This window comes from Acinonyx jubatus, chromosome A2 (genome assembly GCF_027475565.1).
Source record: "Acinonyx jubatus isolate Ajub_Pintada_27869175 chromosome A2, VMU_Ajub_asm_v1.0, whole genome shotgun sequence".
NCBI classification, from domain to species: Eukaryota; Metazoa; Chordata; class Mammalia; order Carnivora; family Felidae; genus Acinonyx; species Acinonyx jubatus.
The window spans coordinates 128,227,281-128,250,000 of record NC_069383.1 but is presented as its reverse complement, the minus strand read 5'-3'; the positions used below and the strand labels follow the sequence as shown (position 1 = coordinate 128,250,000).

The window sequence follows — 22,720 nt, the reverse complement described above, 5'->3', positions numbered from 1 at the left end:
GGTACTGATGGACATTTCTCTGTTTCTCTTGGCTCTGTACAGGTTTTTAGGTCACTGGGTTTTGAAATGTGGATGCCAAATGAGAATCTCACCAGCACAGAAACTCTGAAAAGGACAACTAACTTAATCCCTCAATTTAAATAAAATAATAATAATAAAAAAAATCTAATGATACTTCACTCAAGAGTCAGAGCTTTTTATGAGACCTGTTGCCAATATTAGTGTCTTGGAATGATCTCATCTTTCATCCTGGCGAAATTCCAACACACAATTTCATTAACCCAGGTACTGCAGGTGATAAAACTCATTTTTCCCTAAAGAGACAGCTAAAAAGTACCAGTTATACATTTATGAAGTACCAGCAATCAAAATTATGGATTTTCTAAAAGGTTTTTAACTACTTTTATTGAAAGGAAAATCGCTGTCTCAGACTTTTGTGACACTGCTGCTAATAATAAATTTTACCATTTAGACATGGCCATAATATGGTAGACAGTGTCAATAAAAGTATGGAGCAAAGATGATCCCTGTCTTTTAAGTAATGCCTTCTAATTACACACCGGAAATGATCACGTGAAGCATGCAACTAATGGCTCTTAAAAGAGAAGAACGCACAACGATGTATCTGTAGCGACACAATGTCCTGTATACGTGATACTCAGGTACACGCAGACTTCACTGCACTGAGGAGACATTTACAAAATGTTTTCTCGAGTACTTTCGAAGTCTATGAGAAAAAAATAAATTTAATTTGCATTTTTGACGAAGGTCTGTTTGCTGGGGAAAAAAATGGGTTCAAAGGTTATTTGCTCTTTTTCGAGCAAGGTGGTGGCACTGAGCCTGTTACCTTTGGCAAAATTGTTTAAACTTTTCCATCTAATATTCTATAGATCACTAGAGGGCACTGTGGTATTTAGGCCACTCTGACCTCTCTGAGTACTTGGAAAGGTCTTGAACTCCTGAACAATGTCAGAAAGGTGAAAGGGCGGACTTTTCAGGGGGATAAAAATGTGCGCCGGTCCCACCCACTTTTTATTTTTCTAAAGCAATTCAAAAATGCAGGAGAAGGACAAAAGTCAAATTCATAAAAATACTGAGCTCCTCTTAACGCTACTCAAAGACCTGTCACCTGGGATCTGAATGGGGACCAGCATCGTCCCTGTGTTCCTGAGATTTAAATGGTGAGGCTGGAGGCTTGGATCTGCACACACCCGACATACTAGAGGGCTGTTCCCTCCACATGTGCTCCAGCCTCCTGCACTAACTGGAGGCGATTTCACTGCAGAACATTCAGGCATGCAAACCGAGAGCCACAAATGGTTTGAAACAATTTATGATATCCGGCCTCCTTCGACATGTATTAGCATATACCTGGTTTCTTTAACATACACTTTGTTTTTCCAAAACCACAAACATCGTTGCTGGAACTTCATGTGGAAGTGCTTAAGGGGCGGAAAGTTAACACCTTTGTGATCCTTGCAGCCTCACGGTGGCTGTTCGACAAAAGCCTCTTTGTCAAGGCTTTCTCGAGATGTTTTCTTAACATGTTCCAAGTAGTTTTAGGCAGGGAACTAAAGTAAACAAGATGTTACCATGATAAAAACACTTGTGAAAACATTACAGGGCGCACTTAGTAGTTTCTTTCACATAAAACTCTTCACAGTTTTGAGAAGTAAAATTCACAGAAAAAAAATTTTTTTTAAAGCCAATGACCGATGAAATGTCCTCTACTGTCTACAGTCCTCCACCTTTTGGAAGGGTCAGAGTTCTGTCCCGTGGGCATTTCCCTCATTTTTCTTCTCCCAGGCTTCTATTAGAGCACAGAGCAAATTTACCTGGGTTTTAATAAACAATATACATTTGACCAACACGCACAGGCATTGTTTTGATCACTGTGCACAGTGTTCTTCTTCAAGAGAAAAACACGAAAAATACAAACAAAACAAAAACAAAAATTCCTTTCAAATGGATACCAAGCAAGGACGCAAATTACACCCTTCTGAGATGTTACACAAATGACCACCAACAAGAAAAACTAGGGATAGATGGAAATATTTTCCCCAAGCACATAGGACTACCTTGTATTTGTGAAACTGGGTCTGTGCCTGATTTTACACTTGAAGTCAGAAACGGGAAAATGTGGTCATGATTTAACCTTCAAATCCACTCTCCACCTTGTCAGAGAATGATAGGAGCCCCTTTTGAAAAAGAACAAGGGAAGAAGTATAAATCCGTGTTTTCACTGGGAAAGGTTGTGTCTGCAGCCTGGTTTGAAGAAAAGCAACAAATGATCCAAGTGGGGACAGAATGGAAGAACGCGGGGAGCTTCACCTATCTGGAGAGGCTCGGGTTTGTTTTTGTTTTGCTGCTCCCAGAGGCTGGGAAGCAATGCAGGGCTGGAGGATTTCATTAGACTGAGTAGGAGCGCCTGCTGGTCTCAGCGCTAACAAACACAACAGTCACATGATAACTCGTGGTTGATGGGTTAAAAAAAAAACAACAAAACAAAACACCAACACGAAAACTGCAACTTGTTTTGAGAAAAAACAGGGAAATAAATGCATACAATGGACTGGGTATCTGCTGATTCTGATAAAGCGTCCCTCTGCTGGCTGTGGGGGAAAGACAACAGGATGGTTATTTGTACAGTATTTATCTTTGAAATCAAGGGCCCTGTGGTATACCTCACCTTGGGAACAAACACTGCAGAATGATCACAGAAAAGTGTCAAATCTCTGGGTCTGATTTACCAACAGTTACGATATTTCTCTCTCAGGAGGGAAAAAAGAATATGCCTCATTTTTAGACCCATGAGTCTCCCCTCCCTTCCTTTAACCTCTCTCTCTGTGAACACTGGCATTTTACTGTCAGATGGGATTTTTATCCTGAATGACTGATCTTGGCCTCTCTAAAAGTTATCTCTTACTAGCCTCAGCAACAGAGGATCAGAAAACAGCTACCACGCAAAGTCACTTTCCCCTTTCACACTGAGCCCTAAAAACCAGGTGGAAACAGCCCAAGCCCATCTAAGTGTAAAAACTGTGGATGGTGAATGAGGTAACAGGGCAAAGCATGCATGGGTGTTTTCCCAAAATGTGAATAAATGTAAGGGCTCTGTGAATCCAAACTAAAATAACCCAAGACAGCAATGGCTAAGGAAATGTAAAAAGATTTCTCAGCTAAAAACGTTATGACACCAACAAGTTTACTCTAGGTCAGAGGTCAGCAATCTAAACACCCATCCCTTACACATGGTCCTATGGTTGTTTTTACACTACAAAAGCAGGGGTGAGTAGTTGCGAGAGACTGTACAGACTGCAAAAATCTACCCTATTTACTGTCAGATCCTTTACAGAAAAAGTTGGCCGCCCCTCGCCCCTCCATCACACTGGATTGTGTGGGACTTTTGACAAGAAATTTATGGTGACAAATATTAAAGATTAGTCTCTTCTGACACGTTAATGTTCTGCACGGTTACAACATCTTTCCTAGGAATGCTCAGAAATGTTCGGATATTTAAAATTATCCCTCTTTTAAACATGTACTTGAGGGCATAGATAAGAAAAAAAGGACTGATATATTTTTAAAGAGTGCCTAGTATGGGTCAGGCACTTTATGTGATGCGCCTTTTAATTCTAACAACCTCGAGAGGGGGTCACTAATATTGTTATCCCCAACTACACGTGCGGATACTGATGCTCACACAGGCTGTGTGCCTAGCTCAAAGAACACACTGATACCAAATGGCTTCACTACCCCATCTGCCTTTTCTCCGAAGCTCTTTCTACACCTATGGCGTGAAGTTGAAAACATATAGTTAATAAATGGTGTTGCTTCTAACCCCGTTGTCGCAGGACTGCTTGGATTTGGATCTTCACTCCACTTCCTGCTAGCTGTGTGACCTTGGGGAAAATCACTTGACTTCTCTGTGTTAGCCTCCTTAGCTGTAAGTTGAGAGTAATACCTTACTATTATCACTGTTAGGTGGGGTGAAGATTAAATGGGTCATACAGCTGACTCGTGAAAAACATGGGGGTTAGGAACGCTGACCCCTCCTCACCCCTCAGGTAGCAAAAATCCATGGGTAACTTTTGACTCCCCCCCCCCCAAACTGAACTGCTAATAGCCTACTGTTCATAGGAAGCCTTACCAACAACACATGACGTCGATCAACACATTACTGTGTGTTGTTATGTATTATATACTATATTGCAATAAAGTAAGCTACAATATAACATATTAAGAAAATCCTAAGGAAATATTTCTAAAACTGTATGTGTTTATTGAGAAAACAAATCTGCATGTAAGTTGACCTCCACAGTTCGAATCCATATTATTCAAGGGTCAGCCATATATATAAAGTACTTGGAGCTGACCCCGTGGCACAGTTTTGAGTTGTTTAATTATAAACTCTTACTAGGGGAGCATAAAATCAGGGGATCAGCAGATAAGTGGGGAAAAAATCTAGAACGCAACAACTAAGTCAAGGTCAGAGCAATGCTACATTTTGTTGACTAAAAGTGCCTTGGAGAATCCAAGTACTCCTAGTATCAACTTGCTTATTAAACCATAAGACTGTTATGTCCCTCTATAGAGTGAGAATGGAAAAGAAGAGTGAGCCCACAAGAGGTGCTTCCAGAATCTACAAATATGACACAATTTGAGAAGAAATGCTTACAACATCACTTCTCATCAACAATGACTCCACGATGACATGATTCAAAGAGGCCATGTGGTTTCTGTTTGACCCACACGATATATGGTAGCTCTTTCAGTCCAGTTCAATGGAAAGCAAAGTTGGTTTCACGAGAGCCAATTTGATTACTCTTTAGACTGCACACAGATGTGGGAGAAGCGAATCTGCAAGAAGACTAACTTATTTTCCACTACATTAAGCAAGACACTGAAACCTGAAGACAACTCTGAATTTCCCAGAGCTAAAATCATGCTGTAGAGGAAACTCAGAATCCTGAATTTGTCATATATGGCCAATCAATGGGTAACTCAAGAAATCATTAAGAGAGCAGTGAGTTCGAGGGTTTTTTTCTTTCATGTTCAGCATTTACTCTCCCATTTCTGGTTTATATACTTGTTTTTCACACTTGGGAACCAAATCTCTCATCCCTAACCCCCATGTGGTTCATGTGGGGTGAAGGGTGAACGTCTCTATGTGCTCTGGAGGTGGCCATGCGATGGAAGGAAGGCTGGCTACAACACTGTGACTGGCTCAAAGCTGGAACACGTGACTCAATCTGGGTCAGTGGGTCAGGGGGAGCCTGCTCGGGACTACTGGTGGACGACAGAAAAAGAGGTGCACTGTGAGATGGATCAACTTGTGGCATACAGATTTGTCGTCTTTAGTTCTACTTGGAAAGAGCCTACGAATGAAGGCAACACAGAAGAAAACCAAGCCAACAGACACAAAACCAATGCTCCAATAGGCTTGTTTAAGCTTCTAGATTCAGCCATGCTTGAGGCAGCTATCCCACTGGACTTCCCAGTTATAAGAGCCAATTATCACTCCCCAACTCCCCCCTGCCGTCTTGGGGGGGGGAGGGGAGAAAGGGGTTAAACCAGGTCTGTAGCTTACAAGCAGAAGTCTTCTACCAAACAGAAGTCATTAAGTACTAAGAAATAAACAGGCAACCATGGCAGGTTCATAGCAGCTACCCAATCCACTGAGCACACATGAACCAAGAACATGTCGCGTCATGTGCGAAACCACAATAATTGACAGATGGTTTCCTATAAAGATCCAGGCTCCAAATATCCTTAAAAGGGGATTTAAAAAAAAATTCATTAGTCTAGGCCCCAATTTTCATGATCATTAGATTCTTTTCTTTCATACGAGGTTGGTTTAAAATTGTGCTATCTCATTGTGGAGGCACAAGAAAAAAATTACATATATATATATATATATATAAAATTGTCAGCTTAGTGATAAATGGACTTCTGATTTGAGGTTGAGGGTGGAAATACTCTGATTATTAACAACATGTTTTAAATGGATCATACTGAAAAACTGCCTTTTTCCCTTTGTGGCTCTAAAACTGATACACCAAGAATAGTCATAGCAATTGTGTATTTTTAAAGACTTTATGAAAATACATCCTATTTACAGATGGTTATCGACCATTCTAGAGATAAGTGAAATTAGCACCAATGTATTAATCAAAGCTAGCACTGGTGAAGAAGGTGAAATCAGAATTTGAAAGTGGTTTCTGCCAAAGTCTTTTTCTCTCATTATCTAAATACAATTAGGCAAAAACAAAACAAAGATTTATAATGAGTGATTTATAAGAGAACAAAGCCCAATAACACAACTAGCTTGAATCAGAATAATTGTAAAGGGCTTTTGCTTACTTTAAAGTATCACTGTTCTTGATTGTTCATATTTAGAAACAAATTTTAGGCATCTCTTCTGAAAATTTTTTTAAGTACTTAACTTTCTAATGAGTACATAATGCTCATCAAGTTAAATATTAAAGCTGGGAAGCTCTGAAATAGATTCACAGTCTTCATTAATTAAAACACCGTATCAGTGAAACTCTTTTCAGGTAAACAACGAATGGATCTTTAATGGTACGTTTTTAAATTAGTTGTATGCAGATCCATAAGGCTAAATATAGAGACTACTTTAAGAATATACAGACCACACAAAACTAGAAACCTGTACACAAATCAGCTGTTTTCTATTTCTGGGGGCTTGAACGAGAGGGAAAAGCCAAAAGCAAAGACCTCCCAACTCCCAATCTATAAGCCATCACGAAGTTGGACATAAAGGAGTGATACGCGTGCGTATGTTTAATTATTGCGTAATATAAAAATATACTAAATACAATGTATTATTATATTCAGCCCATCTGCCAATGATTCGGTGATACTACCGATAAATTTATGGGGTATCAATAACATAGGGCAGTTTAGTCTGAATATGGTCAAAGGACAAGGTACGGTACAGAGGAGAAATACTAAGCTGTAGTGCAGAAGCATTTCATTTCAACTCTGAGATGATTAATCTATCATTTCTTTACAGAGATACTTTAACAATGTTACAGACTTAAGTGGGATAATCCAAGTTTTCGTCATACTTTAAAGTTACTCCATTCTCCCCATAAGGACAAAAATTGGAACTAAAGTCAACACCAGGATGGAAAGGTAAGAAGCAACTTGGCAGCATTTCCTTGGCACCCATTTCTTAAGTGTGTAAGTCATGTGTATAAAAATGAAGGGGACCAGTCACTAAGCTGCAACCGGCCGTGAAGTGACAGCAGTCTTGTAAACTTAAGAGTATGTCAGTGACTCAGTATGCAGACCAATGAATACAAGTGAAAACTAAATTCTGGCAAATTTAGTACTGGGAAAATTTTTATTTAATCACTGTCATCCTGAGGAAATGGGTAAACGATAGACTCTTACCAAGAGCATCAAAACTACCCTTGGGTGAACCTCTTTCGCCCTTTACCATCTACCCTCCGCAGATTCTGGGACTATTCCTAGGATGACGTGCTAGCCCTTAGGATCTAGAGTCCATTCTCAAAATGGGGGTGTGAAACCCTCCATCAAAAAGGTATTTTATAAGGAAAAGCATGAGCAGTGGGAGGTGATAGCTATGTAAGAGAAGAAAGCGATATAAAATCATTCTTACTTCAGAAATGATTGGAAATCTTCGCACACCGCTTCACAGCCTGGCCACTTGCATACACCATGTCCGTAGAGAGGATGGCTATGGGGGTGCTCCTCGTGGGACAAACTGAAAAAAAACACACACGCACACACACACACACAAGGACAAGAGAATGAATTTGTTGCCAAGAACCATCCCAACAGGCTTAAAAGGCAAGAGGAACCCACATGTCTGAAAGTGGACATGGAGAAATCTAGGGTTTCTTTTCCCCAGGCATTTACAAATTAATTCTGCATTGTTATCTAAAAGCAAGAGTTAAATTCCAGACTGTGACAAGTCCAATGTTAGAAATGTACCACCACGTATGAAAAGTGTTTGACAGGCTTTTGTTAGAGGCAAAGCTCTCTACTCAAACTGTGAAGGATTCTTTAAAAAGCTAGAATTTATCATTTAATCTACATAATGAAAATGATCAAATCTGTACTTGATTTTGAGATTCTCTTGCTGTTTTCTACCCAGGATATTATACATTTTCCTCCTCCCTTCCACTAGAAAACTGCTTTCACATAATTGTATGATCTTTTCACAAATTAATTTTATCAAGCACCGAATAGAGCAATTAAATAATTTAGCATCAAATAACTTAGCAAGACAAATATATCCAAGTAGATGATTAGCTTAAAAACACTAGCGACAGCAGGAAGATTACATCCCTAAAATTATAGACACCACGACTGAGAAAAAACTTGGCATGAACACAAGGGGTTAATCCTTCAGTGGGGTTCCAATCAATATGTAATGATTTGACCACAAGGATCCAAGTCATGGGATGCTTTGATCCACACCATGTGGTGCTTGGGGAAGTGTATCTGTTGCACTCGCTGATGATCCATATTCTCAAATATTTTCTCTATTAGATTTCTGCATCCAGACTTCTTTCAGACAAATTATTTTTACAGTCATTTCCATAACCTTAGATTCCATCAAATAGAAATGTAAAACTAACATTCAGAGTTCTGTTTCATACTCAAGCACATTCTCTTCAAGGAAAGGGCTATTTTGCAACTTGTTCCACTGTCTGTCTGTGATTCTGAACTTGAATCGTGACTCCATACACATACACGCAAGCACGCACACATGTGCAGCTTGTAGATTACCACAAGGATGCGTATTCACATATTATCGATCGATTCACATTCACAGAGCAGACATACACAAACGCCACTTGTCCCTGACTTACAATGAATCCGCATTTGGCATATTACCAACAGTTAAACTAAGGAGCTCTAAGAGTAAACACACATGTGCATAGAACTACACCTTATCAAAGATCAATAGGTCTATCTATGGCTTTTAAATAATTATGTTGGAAATTTAACATAATTTGAGAAGAGCGATCAGCTTTTTTTTTTTTTTTTTGCCTTTAAACAGAAAATGAATCTGGAAACCAAAAAAAAAAAAAAAAAGTTACACAAGTCTTACTGATAAAGGTGCCCCTCATGAGAGAAAAAGAGTAACACAAGTAAACGAAGGTAGCTCTATAATGAGAGGTACACAGCCCCGTGGCCAAAGGATATTCTCTAAGCAGTTAAGAGGGCAAAAGTCCACTGGACCAATGGAAAGAATTACTACCAATCCAAGATCATCTTCAGATTTTTTTTAATGTTTATTTATTTTTGAGAGAGAGAGAGAGCCAGAGTGCGAGCAAGAGAGGGCAGAGAGAGGAGACACAGAATTGGAAGCAGGCTCCAGGCTCTGAGCTGTCAGCAGCGAACCGGATGCAGGGCTCAAACTCACAAACCGCGAGATCATGACCTGAGCTGAAGTCGGACGCTCAACTAACTGAAGCCATCCAGGCGCCCCACATCTTCAGAATTTTTAAACAATAAATTAGAAATGATGACCTAAGATGATGTTAGTGTAACTATTTTGGTAATCATGTCATGATACATGTAAGTCAAATCATTATGCTGTACAACTTATACAATGCTCTACATCAGTTATACCTCACTAACACTAGAAAAATAGACATGATACAAAAACAGAATTTCAAAAAATTACTGACAATATTTGAAACTAAAGAGTCCTTCTAAGGACTGAATTCTCAGCTATTCTGAGGGAGGGAAACCAGTGAAAATGAAAACTATTCCTATCAATAGCATGGAAAGAAAAACAAACCTAACCATAGTTATGTTCTTTACCAACTTCATTAAGATTAATTAAAATATTTTCATAATGTTAAAATTTTTTATATCTATAAAAATATATAATACACATTTTTCAGAAATTAAGGCACGAAGATTTCTATCACCCATTTATAAATATTTTCAAAAATGTTTACTGAGGGAGAGAGAGCATGCACGTGTGAGGCAGGGGGAAGGGCAGAGAGGGGAGAGACAGAGGATCCAAATCCAAAGCTGACTCTGCACAGTCAGCAGAGTCAGATGTGGGGCTTGAACCCACGAACCGCGTGACCACGACCTGAGCCGAAACTAAGAGTCAGAAGCTTAACCGACTTAGCCACTCAGGTGCCCCTCGTCCTTTTGTATTTAACCTAATCTTGTTATTAAAGAATTTCTGTTATCGACTAGTCTTCAAAATCCTTATTTACTAAAGCAAAGAGCCCACCATAAACCATCTTAGCTCTAGTTACATACTGAAATTGGTCAAACCGTCCCTCTATTTTGGACACTGAGACTCCCTTCATGTTTCGTACGCCTATGAACAATGTTAAAAATAAAATTTACCAGGTCAAACATCCCAGTATATAACTGATTTTTACAAGATGCATTCAGAGAAATGGAATGAGTCAATTAATGAGTACTCAGTTTTAAAATTCACTATGAATATTCTATCAAGTTGCTCTCGAGAGATGCTGCATGCCGACTACGTTCTTAACCATTATACATACTTTGTGTAATTCCTTAAGTTGGAAACCAAACGCCTCAACTGGTTAGGGTTTAAAATTAATACCACTAGTTAAAAACTGCCAACGGTTATTCTTCTGTGCTTTTTTTGTTAAGCGGAGAGTGTCCTGAAACTAACAGTATGAAAGAAAATGGTAGGTGTTCGCTGGAGGAATTTATGATTACAAATAAAATATACATGATTTAACATGGGCTCTGCCATCCTTTCTCCCCCCACCCCATCCCTCTGGCTTTTTGGTTAGGTTATTTGTGAAGGCCCTGCGGCCTGAATAAAAACTATTCTGCTCCAAGAATTTATTTTTAGTTCAACTTGGTATCCTGATTTTTCAGAGTGAGAACAAAGGACTGTCCACTAAGACTTTATAGAAAGACAAGGCTCCCAGAACTAAAGAAACCCAAAACCCTCACACACATGTACATAGTTACATACTCAGAATACCTCTTGAAAACTTGCCTCTACATTAAAACAACATTTACTATGAAAATAAGATATGCTCTTATTTTCCTAAGTTCACACAGCGATAACGCTGAGACGGCTACTAAAGAAAGTCCATTCCCCTGCCACCCTATCCCCACTCCACACGGAATTAACCCACCCTAGATAATAACACTGTTAACATCTGGTACGTTATTGTGCTTTTTCTTCTAACACATCACTAGTTTATGAAAATGGAAACATACTATATACTGCCACCTGTTTTTCATGTTTGATATATAATTCAGTACTTCTATTTATTTTGTGCGTCTCACAGATACTTTTATTCATGCTGTGAAGGAAAAAATACTGTTTTAAAAAATTTTTACTTATTTTTTGGGAGTGGTTCGGGAAGGGCAGAGAGAGAGGGTGAGAAAATAGAAGCAGGCTCCAGGCTCCGAGCTATCAGCACAGAGCCCGGCACGGCGCCTGAACTCACAAACCATGAGATCGTGGCCTGAGCTGAAGCAGGAAGCTTAACCAGCTGAGGCACCCAGGCGCCCCTGAAAAAAAAGCACTTCTAAAAGTGTTCAGTGATGGATGTCCCACAACGCAGCTTACTGAAATTTACAGCCAGACTGGTGTTCCCAGCTAACATGTGTTCCAAATAAAGCTGGTTAATGACGACCACGAGCAGGTGTAGGACTTGAAACTTTGAAATCTTTACTTCCTTTTTTGAAAAATTAATAAATTGATTAATTAAGAGAGAGAGAATATCTCAAGCAGGCTCCACACTCAGTGCAGAGCCTGAAGCAGGGCTTGATCTCATAACCATGAGAACACGACCTGAACTGAATTCAAGAGTCTGACACTTAACCGACTGAGCCATCCAGGCTCCCCTAAATCTTGGCTTCGTTTATCAGCACTCCTGATTCCACAAAAGATGAAACCCAATCAACCCCATTCCTAACCAGATGTCCTGGTAAACTTAGGTACAGTAGGACTTCATGGGGATCCAAACATTTTTAATAAGGTTTTGAAGCATCCTGGTGCGCAGGACCACTGGCTTAGGCCACCATGACCTGCGTGGCCAGTGAGTATAATTGGATACTTTTAAATACATGGTTGTCTGAAATAAAATGCTAGGCTTTGAAAGGAAAAGAAACAGGCTGGCAGTAGTGCTCTGACAGAGCATCTCTGGAAAAACCCGTAAGAAAACACACTGTCAGAGGTGGTGAAGAAACAGAATTTTCACCATGTCACGTTTGAAGTTTTTATTTTATGCACTGTAGGAAGGCTGTGCTGTTCGACTGTTAATTTTTTTCATTTACATCTATGAATATATACCTATATGTGCACACATGACAAAATCAAGTGCGACTCAGGACTCAACTTTGAGACTGCCATCTTCCTTGACAGTGGCACAGCAAAGCGCACAGCATGGGTGGCTGAGTCCAGCTCCTGGCCTTTCAAGCACGCTGTGTAGTATACCAGCTGTACTTGTGAATGGGAGCTCTTCTGTTTCACTGGAAATGTGGAACAAACATTTATATTCTGACTGCCTTTTGGGATGGGCCAAAACGTGAAAGAAGAAAATGAGTAAAAAATGTTTTTTAACTTGAATTACTTATACATGTTTATAGGCTGAAACATGGTGGAAGACGGCAATCCAAGGACCCGACGGTCAGGTAAAATCAGTGAGCCCAATCATTTCAATAAGCTGTCCTAGGTAAACTCAGCAACGTGCAAAGTATATACTTCCGGAAAGCTGCCAAAGCCAAGGATGAATAAAGACATATTTGGTTTTGAAGGGATTTAAAAATGTTGGTCCAAACTTAAACTTTCAAAAATATAGAGTCAACTTTTTAATAAATTATTTTTTACTACAAACTCCCAGGTTAAAAATCCCAGGGGCAGGGATTGCATCGGACTCATCTCCACACACTCACATAGGACATGGGCTCAACAAATGTTACATGGATTCAGGAATAAGAGACAATAAATAATTATGCTAGGCTATTGGATTTTGCCGTGGATGTATCATTCACTTAGTGTTTGCCTTTTTTTTTTTATTCTTGAAGGTGAAGGCCAGAATGATGCCTATCCACTCGAGAAAACAGGGTTGTGACACCTTCTTTTATTTAATTTTACTTCTAATAATATGAAATACAAATAGTGTGCAGTCAAGAAAAGCCAGGTGATTTAAACTGCTCTTAATAATCCTTGGTATTTAAAAATTAAATGTTTTTTTTAACACGAGAACAGTGACAGCATTTCAGATTAGAGAGAACCAACTTGCCATAAATACAATTACATATAAGTATGTAATAACAATTCCGGACCTTACATGATATCACACACAGTATATGTTCTTCTGTATGGTGTAATGGTGTCATTTTCAAAGACATTTATTTAAGAATTTTTCCTATTTATTCTTCTTATGTCAAAGTATACCCGCCAAAGTCCTAATTTCAATACAGACTTGCGCCTCTGAGAAGATTTTTTATTTTTTAAATGTTTATTTATTTTTGACAGAGAGACAGAGCACAAGTGGGGGAGGGGCAGAGAGAGAGGGAGACACAGAATCTGAAGCGGGCTCCAGGCTCCGAGCTGTCAGCACAGAGCCTGACGTGGGGCTCCCACTCACAGAGTTGAGATCATGTGAGATCATGACCTGTGCTGAAGTCGGATGCTCAACCGACTGAGCCACCCAGGTGCCCCCTTCCAAGTTCACTTCTTAATGACAACTTGAAACTGCAATCATTAAATTCATCTACTGCAACTAAGAACAAGTTCTCATTTCAGTCCATTCTCTTGAGTGTCTGTATGAGTCCTGTAAGTTAGTTTTCTGTGTGCACACCTCACTGTACTCAGTGTCAGCCAACTTAAAGGCAGTTCCCCTTTCGGCTGACAGTGCACCCAGCTTTTCCTGTGCCCTGACCCAGGTTCTCCTGTTTCTCTTCTGAGTCTACCCCAATTTGTGTTTTCGCTCTTTTCCAAGTGTGCTCTGTTTTCTTCCTCTCCAAATTCCTGATTCGACTGTAAACAAAAGTCTGCATCTGTGTGCACTAGTTTTATAGTTTCCCTTTGTCACACTCCCCCCAAGTTAACCCCAAATTATAAAATGTATTTTATTTCACTGGCATGTTATTTTATTAATTGAGTTGTGAAAGACTGCTGGTCATTCTCTAATCACTCAAAATTGTGAAATATTGGGGCGCCTGGGTAGCTCAGTTGGTGAAACATGTGACTTGGGCTCAGGTCATGATCTCATGTTCCTGAGTTCAAGCCCTGCATCGGGCTCTCTGCTTTCAGCACTGAGCCTGCTTCAGATCCTCTGTCCCCCCTCTCTCTCTGCCCATCCCCTGCTCCCACACTCTTTTTTCCTGTAAAAAAAATTTTTTAAATAAAAAAATTGTGAAATATGTTTTTCTTTTTTAAGTGTTACTGAGAGATTCACATACCATACGATTCACTCTTTTAAAGTATATAATTCAATGGTTTTGAATATGTTCAGAATTGTGTAACCACATCGCATATAATTTTAGAACATTTCTATCACACCAAAAAGGAATCCTATACCCATTAGCAATCACTCCCCATTTCTTCTCAACCTTCAGTTCCTTCCCACCACTAATCTTCTGTTTCTAGACATATGCTTATTCTGGACATTTCATATAAACAGCATCATACAAGATGTGCTTTTTGTGTCTGCCTTCTTCCACTTAGCACAGTGCTTTGGAGGTCCATCATCCCTGTAGTGTATATAAGGACTTCATTTCTTTTTTTCAGCTGAATAGTAGTATCCCACTGTGTGTGTGTGTGTGTGTGTGTGTGTGTGCTTGTGTATCCATTTTTCGTGTATGCATAACATTTTTTGTGTATGTCCATCAATTTATCCATTGATGGACATTCAGGCTGTTTCCACATTCCAGTTATTGTGAGCAGTGCTGATATGAGAGTGCAGGTATATGAATGAATACATGTTTTCAATTCTTTTGGGTGTATATATCTAAGAACAGAACTGTCAGGTCATGGGGTAACTCTGGTGAACACGTGGAGGAACCACCAGACCAGTGTTAAAATCAGCCGCACTACCTTATATTCTAACCAGGTTTATTTGAGGGTTCCAGTTTCTCCATATACTTGCCAAGACCTGTTGTCTTTAACCTTGCCACCTCACTGCATGTAAAGTGGTATTTTTTTGTGTTTCTGATTTGTATTTACTTACCATTTAATACTGTTGAGCATCTTTTCATGTGCTGTGCTTTTCATGTGCTGTGTATCTTCCTTAGAGAAATGTCTATTCAAATTATTTGTCCAGTTTTTAAAAACTGGGTCATTTGTCTTTTTACTCTTGAATGACGTTTTAAATATACATACATACATATTTTTTTGCATCTCAGTTTCTTATCACAAAAATGATTTACAAATAGTTACTCCCATTTTGTGGACTACCTTGCCAGGTTCTTGATGGTGTGCTCTCAAGCACAAGTCTCTGATTTTGATGAAGTCCCATTTGTCTGTTTTTTCTGTAGTTCCATGTGATTTTGGTGTCACATCGAATAACCCACTGACTAATCTAAGGTAACGAAGATTTATTCCTATGTTTTCTTCTGAGAGTTCTGGCTGTCACATTTACGTCTATCACTCATCTTAATTTTTGTATAGGGTGTGAGGAAGAGGTCCCAACTTCATATTTTTGGCATGTTGTCCCAGGACCATTTGATGGAAAGGTCATTCTAGTTCTCTCTTCAACGAATTGTCTTGGCACTTTGTCAAAAACCAACTGAACATAAATCCACTTTTGGTACATGTTGCACACAGGCACTGGGCAAAAATGACACACCTTGTGGATGAATGAGGAGGAGGTGCTTAGTGATTACTGACTGAAGGGACGAAGGTCGTCTATGCCTTCTAGTAAGGACTAACGGATCCTTACCGCGGCTGTGGAGCAGGAAGCTTTTACCTTCTAAACTATTCCTCACCCTCTAGAAAGACCCCCCCCCAAACTGCAAGCGATCCCCTTGCTGCCACCTTCGACCGCTTAGGAGCGGTTCTGCCTCCCTCTCTTTGCCACTGATCACCTCCCTCTTTCCCACCATTTGGCCTCTCATTCAGCCAGCCAAAATTAGGGGCATACTGACCCCCTGAGACAGGCACCGAGGTTACTACGGACGAAGACCAGTTCTCTGAGAAAATGAACTATTGCCTCCCTGCGGCTCAAGTCTCTCCTGGTCTTTTTTCCAATTCTTTGCTCTCTTGTCCCCGTGCACGTGCTTGCTTCTGTCCACCCCATTACCACTTCAGTCACAGAATCTCTCTCTCTCTCAGATCTGTCACAGCCCGTGATCTTGGCTGGGTGGCAAGGGGCTGCTCACTCTCTGCCAAAACATTTAACGACTCCAGATACCTCAGGTTTCCAGAAAGATGTTCTCCTGATACAGTTTCAGGACTACCTAGTACTTAAAAGTGCCTTACATTAAACTGTGATCATAACCACGGCAAGTGTCCATGAAAGCCACTTTTTTTTTTTTAAGTAGGCGCCACGCACAGCATGGAGCCTAGTGGGGGGCTTGAACTCACGACCCTGAGATCAAGACCTGAGCTGAGATCAAGAGTCAGACGCTTAACCGACTGAGCCACCCAGGCGCCCCTGAAAGCCCCTATTTTACAGCTTCTTCTTGTATTTGTTTAATTCTTTAATGACAACTTACACAGAAATGGTACCACTTTCTCTCTTTCTCTCGCTTCACTTTTTACTTCTTATCACATTTCCCTGCCTTCTACTCTGCTACCGCATCCTAGTTTCAATGACATTTTAAGTATCAGACCAGGGATTTCTCAGGTTTAGAGATGGGATTACGAATTTGATTTCTGGTGATGAAGTGGTATCAGAAAACATGCCTTCAGATTTATTTGTACCAAATGTTCATGAACTAACTGATACATTTATGATATATACAACATGTCGGTTTCCATGACACCAAACTAGGTGAGTTGGCTTTGGAACGCCATCACAGTGGACCTCGTAATATGGAGCGATGCGGATGAACAGCAGCAGAAGAGAAGATTACTTAAATCTCTCCCACAATTTTCCATGCTAGAGTTGATCCTTCTGACGTCTTTCCTACTATTGTGTATATCCCGCAAACCAGGTGGAAGTCAAAGTCCCTTACGGAAAGTAAAATGACAGGTCGAGTTTCTTCATGGGTCCCGCTGCAGTAAGAGGAGGAGAAGGTCTCACACCTGACTACAAACGCGCAAATGACGTGTGGAAACGGGAAATGAGGATGCGAGTACAGCATCCTTTTTCCTGGCAGCTTTGTAAACATGACCTTTCTCCTTTCACTTTCACTGAAAACACTTCAGGAAGCAGGCGGGCTTCTCAAGGCCCATCGAAACCTGGGAGACGGCTCAGACATTTTTCTAGCGTACTACCTTCATTTTGCTTTTCCCTCATCTCAGAAATACGCCATCCTACGTGTTTCTCTATTGGTTTTCCACAAGTACGTGGGCCAGCATTTCTATAACCTTACACAGAGAGAAGGGTGTTGGAGGAAAGCCCACGACACAGCCCAGGCTAGAGGGAGTGAAGATGGAGTGTCCACCACCTGGAACACACACACGCTTCTCTCTCTCTCACTCGCTCATGCAGTGAATCCTTGACTCTCCTTCCCCACAACGCTCATCATCTCAATTTTCTGCTGCTTTTCAAATCATGTTTAATTAGAGGATTTCACATTCCCTTGTGATATGATATTCATGAGTAAAACTTGCAATTGGAGTGACTGTGAATTAGTCTATTAAGTGCCAGATTTGTGCTTTTAAACAATGATTGAGATTATTGTTATTATCTGCTCTCAATATTGTGCCTCGAGATGTGAGGGCTACCTCAACTAACTTTATATCTCAAGTACAAGCTTTTAACTCCTTAGGTCCAGGAGTTTCCCCTCCCCCCTTGCATTACAGATTATCCTGTAAGAAATACAGGGTTCCCTTCCCTGCAATGGCCCTCAGGGCAGGGCCCACAAAAGCGGTGCGTGGGGTGAGTTCGAATGATATACAAATATCCTCACTTTCATAGTTATGAAGTCAGGTTCATGTGTACTAGGAAAAAAAAAACTCGACCAATACATCAGATTCATGACTTGTCAGTGTCACATTTTTTTTTTTTTAAGTTGCGCTCCAATAGGGAGCCCAACGCAGGACTTGAACTCATCAACCTGAACTCAAGACCTGAGCCACCATAAGAGTCAGATGCTCAACTAACTGAGCCACCCAGGCACCCTCAGTGTTTAATTTTCATGAAATCTATTTAGGTTAGTCAGTTTTAAGAAAAATATTAAGCAATAATTAGTTAAAAGGTATACGGAGATATGACAATAACTGGCCACGGCAGGACTAAAAGTCAATGCTGACTGGGCTTAAAAGATGGAGGATGTTTGTACGGAAGCGTAAGGAAACGCAGCCCTCCTCTTCCATTGCTTTCCTTATAGTCATGCTTCTCAAAGTTTATTATGGATAGAAATCACTGGGATATCTTTTTAACATGCAGATTCTACTTTAGTACTTCTGGGTTGGGGCCTGAGACTGTGTATGTCTGCGAAGCTCGTGTGTGATATCAATGGTGTGGGGCCACGGACCACAACTTGTATACCAAGTCTCTTGAGAGCTCCCTGTTCAGCATCTGACCTAAAAAGGACTGTTATTAAAGGAGCCTTTCTGGCTTCTTAAAGGAGTGGTCATGGGGTGCCCTATTCACTGTGGGTTGGCAAACAAGTTAGAGATGGATAAAAATGGAAAGGGGTGACCCTGGGCACTCCTCACCAAGCAAGAGTTGCAGACTCAAAAAAAAAAAAAAAAAAAAGGCTGCCTGGCCCTGTTACCTAAGAAATACAGGCAAGGCTTTTTAAAATTTAGTATCACAAAGCAGGTAAGACTGAAGGAAGTTAGCATGGGGAAAGGAGTATTTCCTGTCTAATAAACACCAATTTCACATTAACCCAAATTTGGTGAGTGCTTTCATCTGAGAATGATGTCTCCAGATACTACACTGATCTATCAGGAATACCCTGCCATAAACTGATGAATCGGTGAATGTGACAACTCTAAACATCACAGCCCCCTGGCTCCCCGTCTGGTTGCTATCCCCGAACCCGGAAGTGTAAGATGTATGGGTGAATAAATAGGATGGGGAATTAGATTTTTAGGAAGATAAATGATAGTTTTGGGCTTTTCTAGGAAACCAGGGTAAACATACCATGAAAGCAGGGTTTCAATTCACTTGGCACAGTACCATATTCAGTCAAAGTCCCTCTCTTCAGCAAAAAGAGGAAAGCCTAGGGGCACCTGGGTGGCTCAGTCAGTTAAGTTTCTGACTTTGGTTCAGGTCATGATCTCATGGTTTGTGGGTTCAAGCCCTGCACGAGGTTCTGTGCTGACAGCTCAGAGCCTGGAGCCTGCTTCGGATTCTGTGTCTCCCTCTCTCTCTGCCCCTCCCCTCAATCTCTTTCAAAAATAAACATTAAAAAAAGTTTTTAAAAAAGAGGAAATCCTACAAAAATATTCCAATATTTGACATGCATGCACTCGACAGTGGCCCATAAAATATCACATGAAACCAGAATGTGTATTTTTTAAAAAACTGGCACATTTATTCTAATTTATATTAGTTAAAAACATATCTAGTATCTCCAGCCTCTGATTTCATAGGTATCATTTCTTAGGATGAGGCTTATTGGACTTAAATTAAAAAAAATGACTTGACAGGAGGCTGGATGGTTCAGTCAGTTAAGCGTCTGACTCTTGATTTCAGCTCAGGTCACGATATCTCGGTTCGTGAGATCAAGCCCCGCATCAGGCTCCGTGCTGTCAGCTTGGAGCCTGCTTAGGATTCTCTCTCTCTCTGTGTGTCCCTTCCCCAACGCCTGTGCACACTCTCTCTCAAAAAAAAAAATTATAATTTAAAAAATGACTTGATTTGAAGAGAATAATAGAAATGATACATAGATATGGCTAACCTCATGATAATGGGACACATACTCAGATGACTGAAGTTTGGGAAACCAAAAGTTTAAGACCTATTCTGCAAGGAGATTCAGTCTCTAGCTGGATTATCTTCCCGAGTTAACAATGAGTGGCAAGTCTCTGAAGACACACTTATAATTAGAATTTTCAAGGGAGAAGAGAGAGCCTCCGGGTCATCCTGAACTTACTGGACAAAACCCCCCAAGGGCTACCACAACGGAGTGCACTACATCCAATGCTCCTAGGACGTAAAGCTGTAAAACATGGGATCTAGGGGCATCTCATGGGCAGGCTGGAGATGGGACTAGTAACTGGCTTTACTTACTTACTTTGACAGATGTATTTTTTAGATTTTTATTTTTGGGCATTTGGTACCATATTCCTTTTGGTACTACGCTACTTTACTGACTTAGGTTACTCACTTTAAAAGTCAACGGTCAGATGTACCCAACCTGGGGCGGGATGCCATGATCATGAGATGGACGCTTCTCTTCCTCCCCACCCACATCACCGATCTGCCCCGTCTCTCCCTTCAGCGACACTGGGCAGAACACGCCATCTTGATTCTCAGACGCCCGGAGTATGTGCCCCAGCAGGACAATGGAGCAGAGAATGAGAGCCTGAGTGTCACAAACAGCGAGCAGGAGATGACAAGAGCAGAGTGTGCACGTGTGCGTGGTGATGAATGGAGGAATAAAGAAAGAGGAGAAAAAAAGAAAGGGAAGGCAGGAGTCTACCTCTTGTTTTTTACACCACTAAGGGCCATCCTCAGTTTACGAGAGTTTACCACTGGCAGTCTTAACACTGGGATCTCGCTAAGAAAACAGAATGCCTTCCAAAGAGTGGCTGTGAGCAACTGTGTCAATACAGACATAGGGACCACTAATCCAAAAATTATTAACACCATTAGGCAGGCATTCTCATTATGTCAATGCGAGTGTGTTTGCACTGGTGACTCACAAGGTCTATGTGGAACGTGTCCATATGTTAGAGGTACCAACAGTTACCCAAGAAAACCAAAGAACATAAATAAAAGTTCAACACTAATTCTTCTTAGTCCTTCCTCCGGAACAGTCTATGGAAGCCAGCACAATTATACTCAAGACCCAGAAGAATCATGTAAGTAAAGTGTGAGGGCCAGATGAGTAAGCAGCAGACAAGGGCACAAGCAACGTACAGATACAAATTGGCTGAAAACCATTAGGCACTTGCATTTAGGTTTCCTTAGATCTATCCCCTACTTTATGTAATTACCATTATTTCTCTGTAGGACAAGGCGCTTCATTAACGTTCGCTGGATTAAACTCTTCCCTACCTTTATTTTGGCAGGTTTTAAGCAAACACTGATTTTGTGATAAACATCACGTTGGGTTCCTAGATCAGAGTCTCAAACTGGGATTCATAAGAAGACCCGGTGGGGAGCAGTAAGATAATATTATAGTTTCTGTATGCATGTGTTAAAGCAACAGTAGGACTTTTCTGAGAATATACATGTGGGTATATGGGTGCCTATTTCTCACCCTTAGCTTCTAATTTTTTATATTACAGGTACTATATTACACACGTGTGTAACAAATTAAAAACACAGTGTGGACGTATGCTCAACACTTTTATTAATGATGGAGTGAATAATCAAATACATTTGGAGGTCACTGCCAGTTTTCTTCCTCTCTGAAAGAGCTGTACCCAATTTTCCATTTGGGGAGAAAGAGAATTGAACAGACGGATCGAACATAAAATGCTGTAATATTTGATGTGGGCCTTACAGTATCAGTAGGAGCTCAACTGCTACGAGAGAGAGAGAGCAGGCAGATGGCTGAGGCACAAAAATCATCTTTGGACATAAAAAAAAAAAACCCAGAAAAACAAAACAAGAGCGCTTAAAATTAATTAAAAGGCCAGCATGAGGAAATCTTAAGAGAATTTTTGTTCTGTAAAATAGTTTACACTGGGTCGCGGTGTTAAGAACTTGTCTCTTTCTCTCCGTCACTTCTCTGTCACTTTGAATAGTAGCAGGGGAAGAACGCCACGGCCTGTGGATGTGTGAGAGCAGTGGTTCTCAAAGTAAGGCCCCTGGGAACTTGTCAGAGATGCACATTCTTAGGCCCTTCCCCAAATAACTGAATCAGAAGCACTGGGACTGAGGTTTGGCAGCCTGTAGGTCAGCCAGTCCTCCAAATGATTCTACTGCAAGTTCACTCAGGGTTGAGGAGCACGCTTAACAGAAACCCAGATTTTTTCCCTGTTTGCATCCTCTGTAAGGATCCACAAGACTGAACAGGTTCTCGTACAATCTGTGGCCAAAGGGTAGCAAATATATAACTACACCTAACGGGTTCTTAATCTTTAACATTCTATTCGTTCACCTTCTTCTGTGGATTTCATCTAGTCTCTCTGCAATGAAATTTCGCACCTCTTATACCAGGCTGGCTATGCTGGATGATCAGGAGGTTAGCAATCAACAAGAGAGACAGGGAACCTTCCTTCCTGGAGCTCACTGTATTCAAAAATCTCACCTGCTACCTATGTGGGGGTGGGAGTGGAAATACATCCAGTGTGATATTCCTCTAGTACTCATTTAAAACAAATCCTACTTGGGGCGCCTGGGTGGCTCAGTCGGTTAAGCGTCCGACTTCAGCTCAGGTCACGATCTCGCGGTCCGTGAGTTTGAGCCCCGCGTCGGGCTCTGGACTGATGGCTCAGAGCCTGGAGCCTGCTTCC

At 40.7% G+C, this 22,720-nt stretch overlaps 1 protein-coding gene across 17 annotated transcripts in view; it reads right to left on the bottom strand.

Moving 5' to 3' along the window:
- Nucleotides 1-22,720, bottom strand: part of FOXP1 (forkhead box P1) — a 591,936-nt gene that overhangs the window by 49,546 nt on the left and 519,670 nt on the right. For all 17 annotated transcript variants that reach the window (XM_053219058.1, XM_027042471.2, XM_053219069.1 and 14 more), the window contains one exon: nt 7,649-7,753. In XM_053219058.1, coding sequence (XP_053075033.1) covers nt 7,649-7,753 — 105 coding nt within the window. The remainder of the gene's footprint in view (nt 1-7,648; nt 7,754-22,720) is intronic.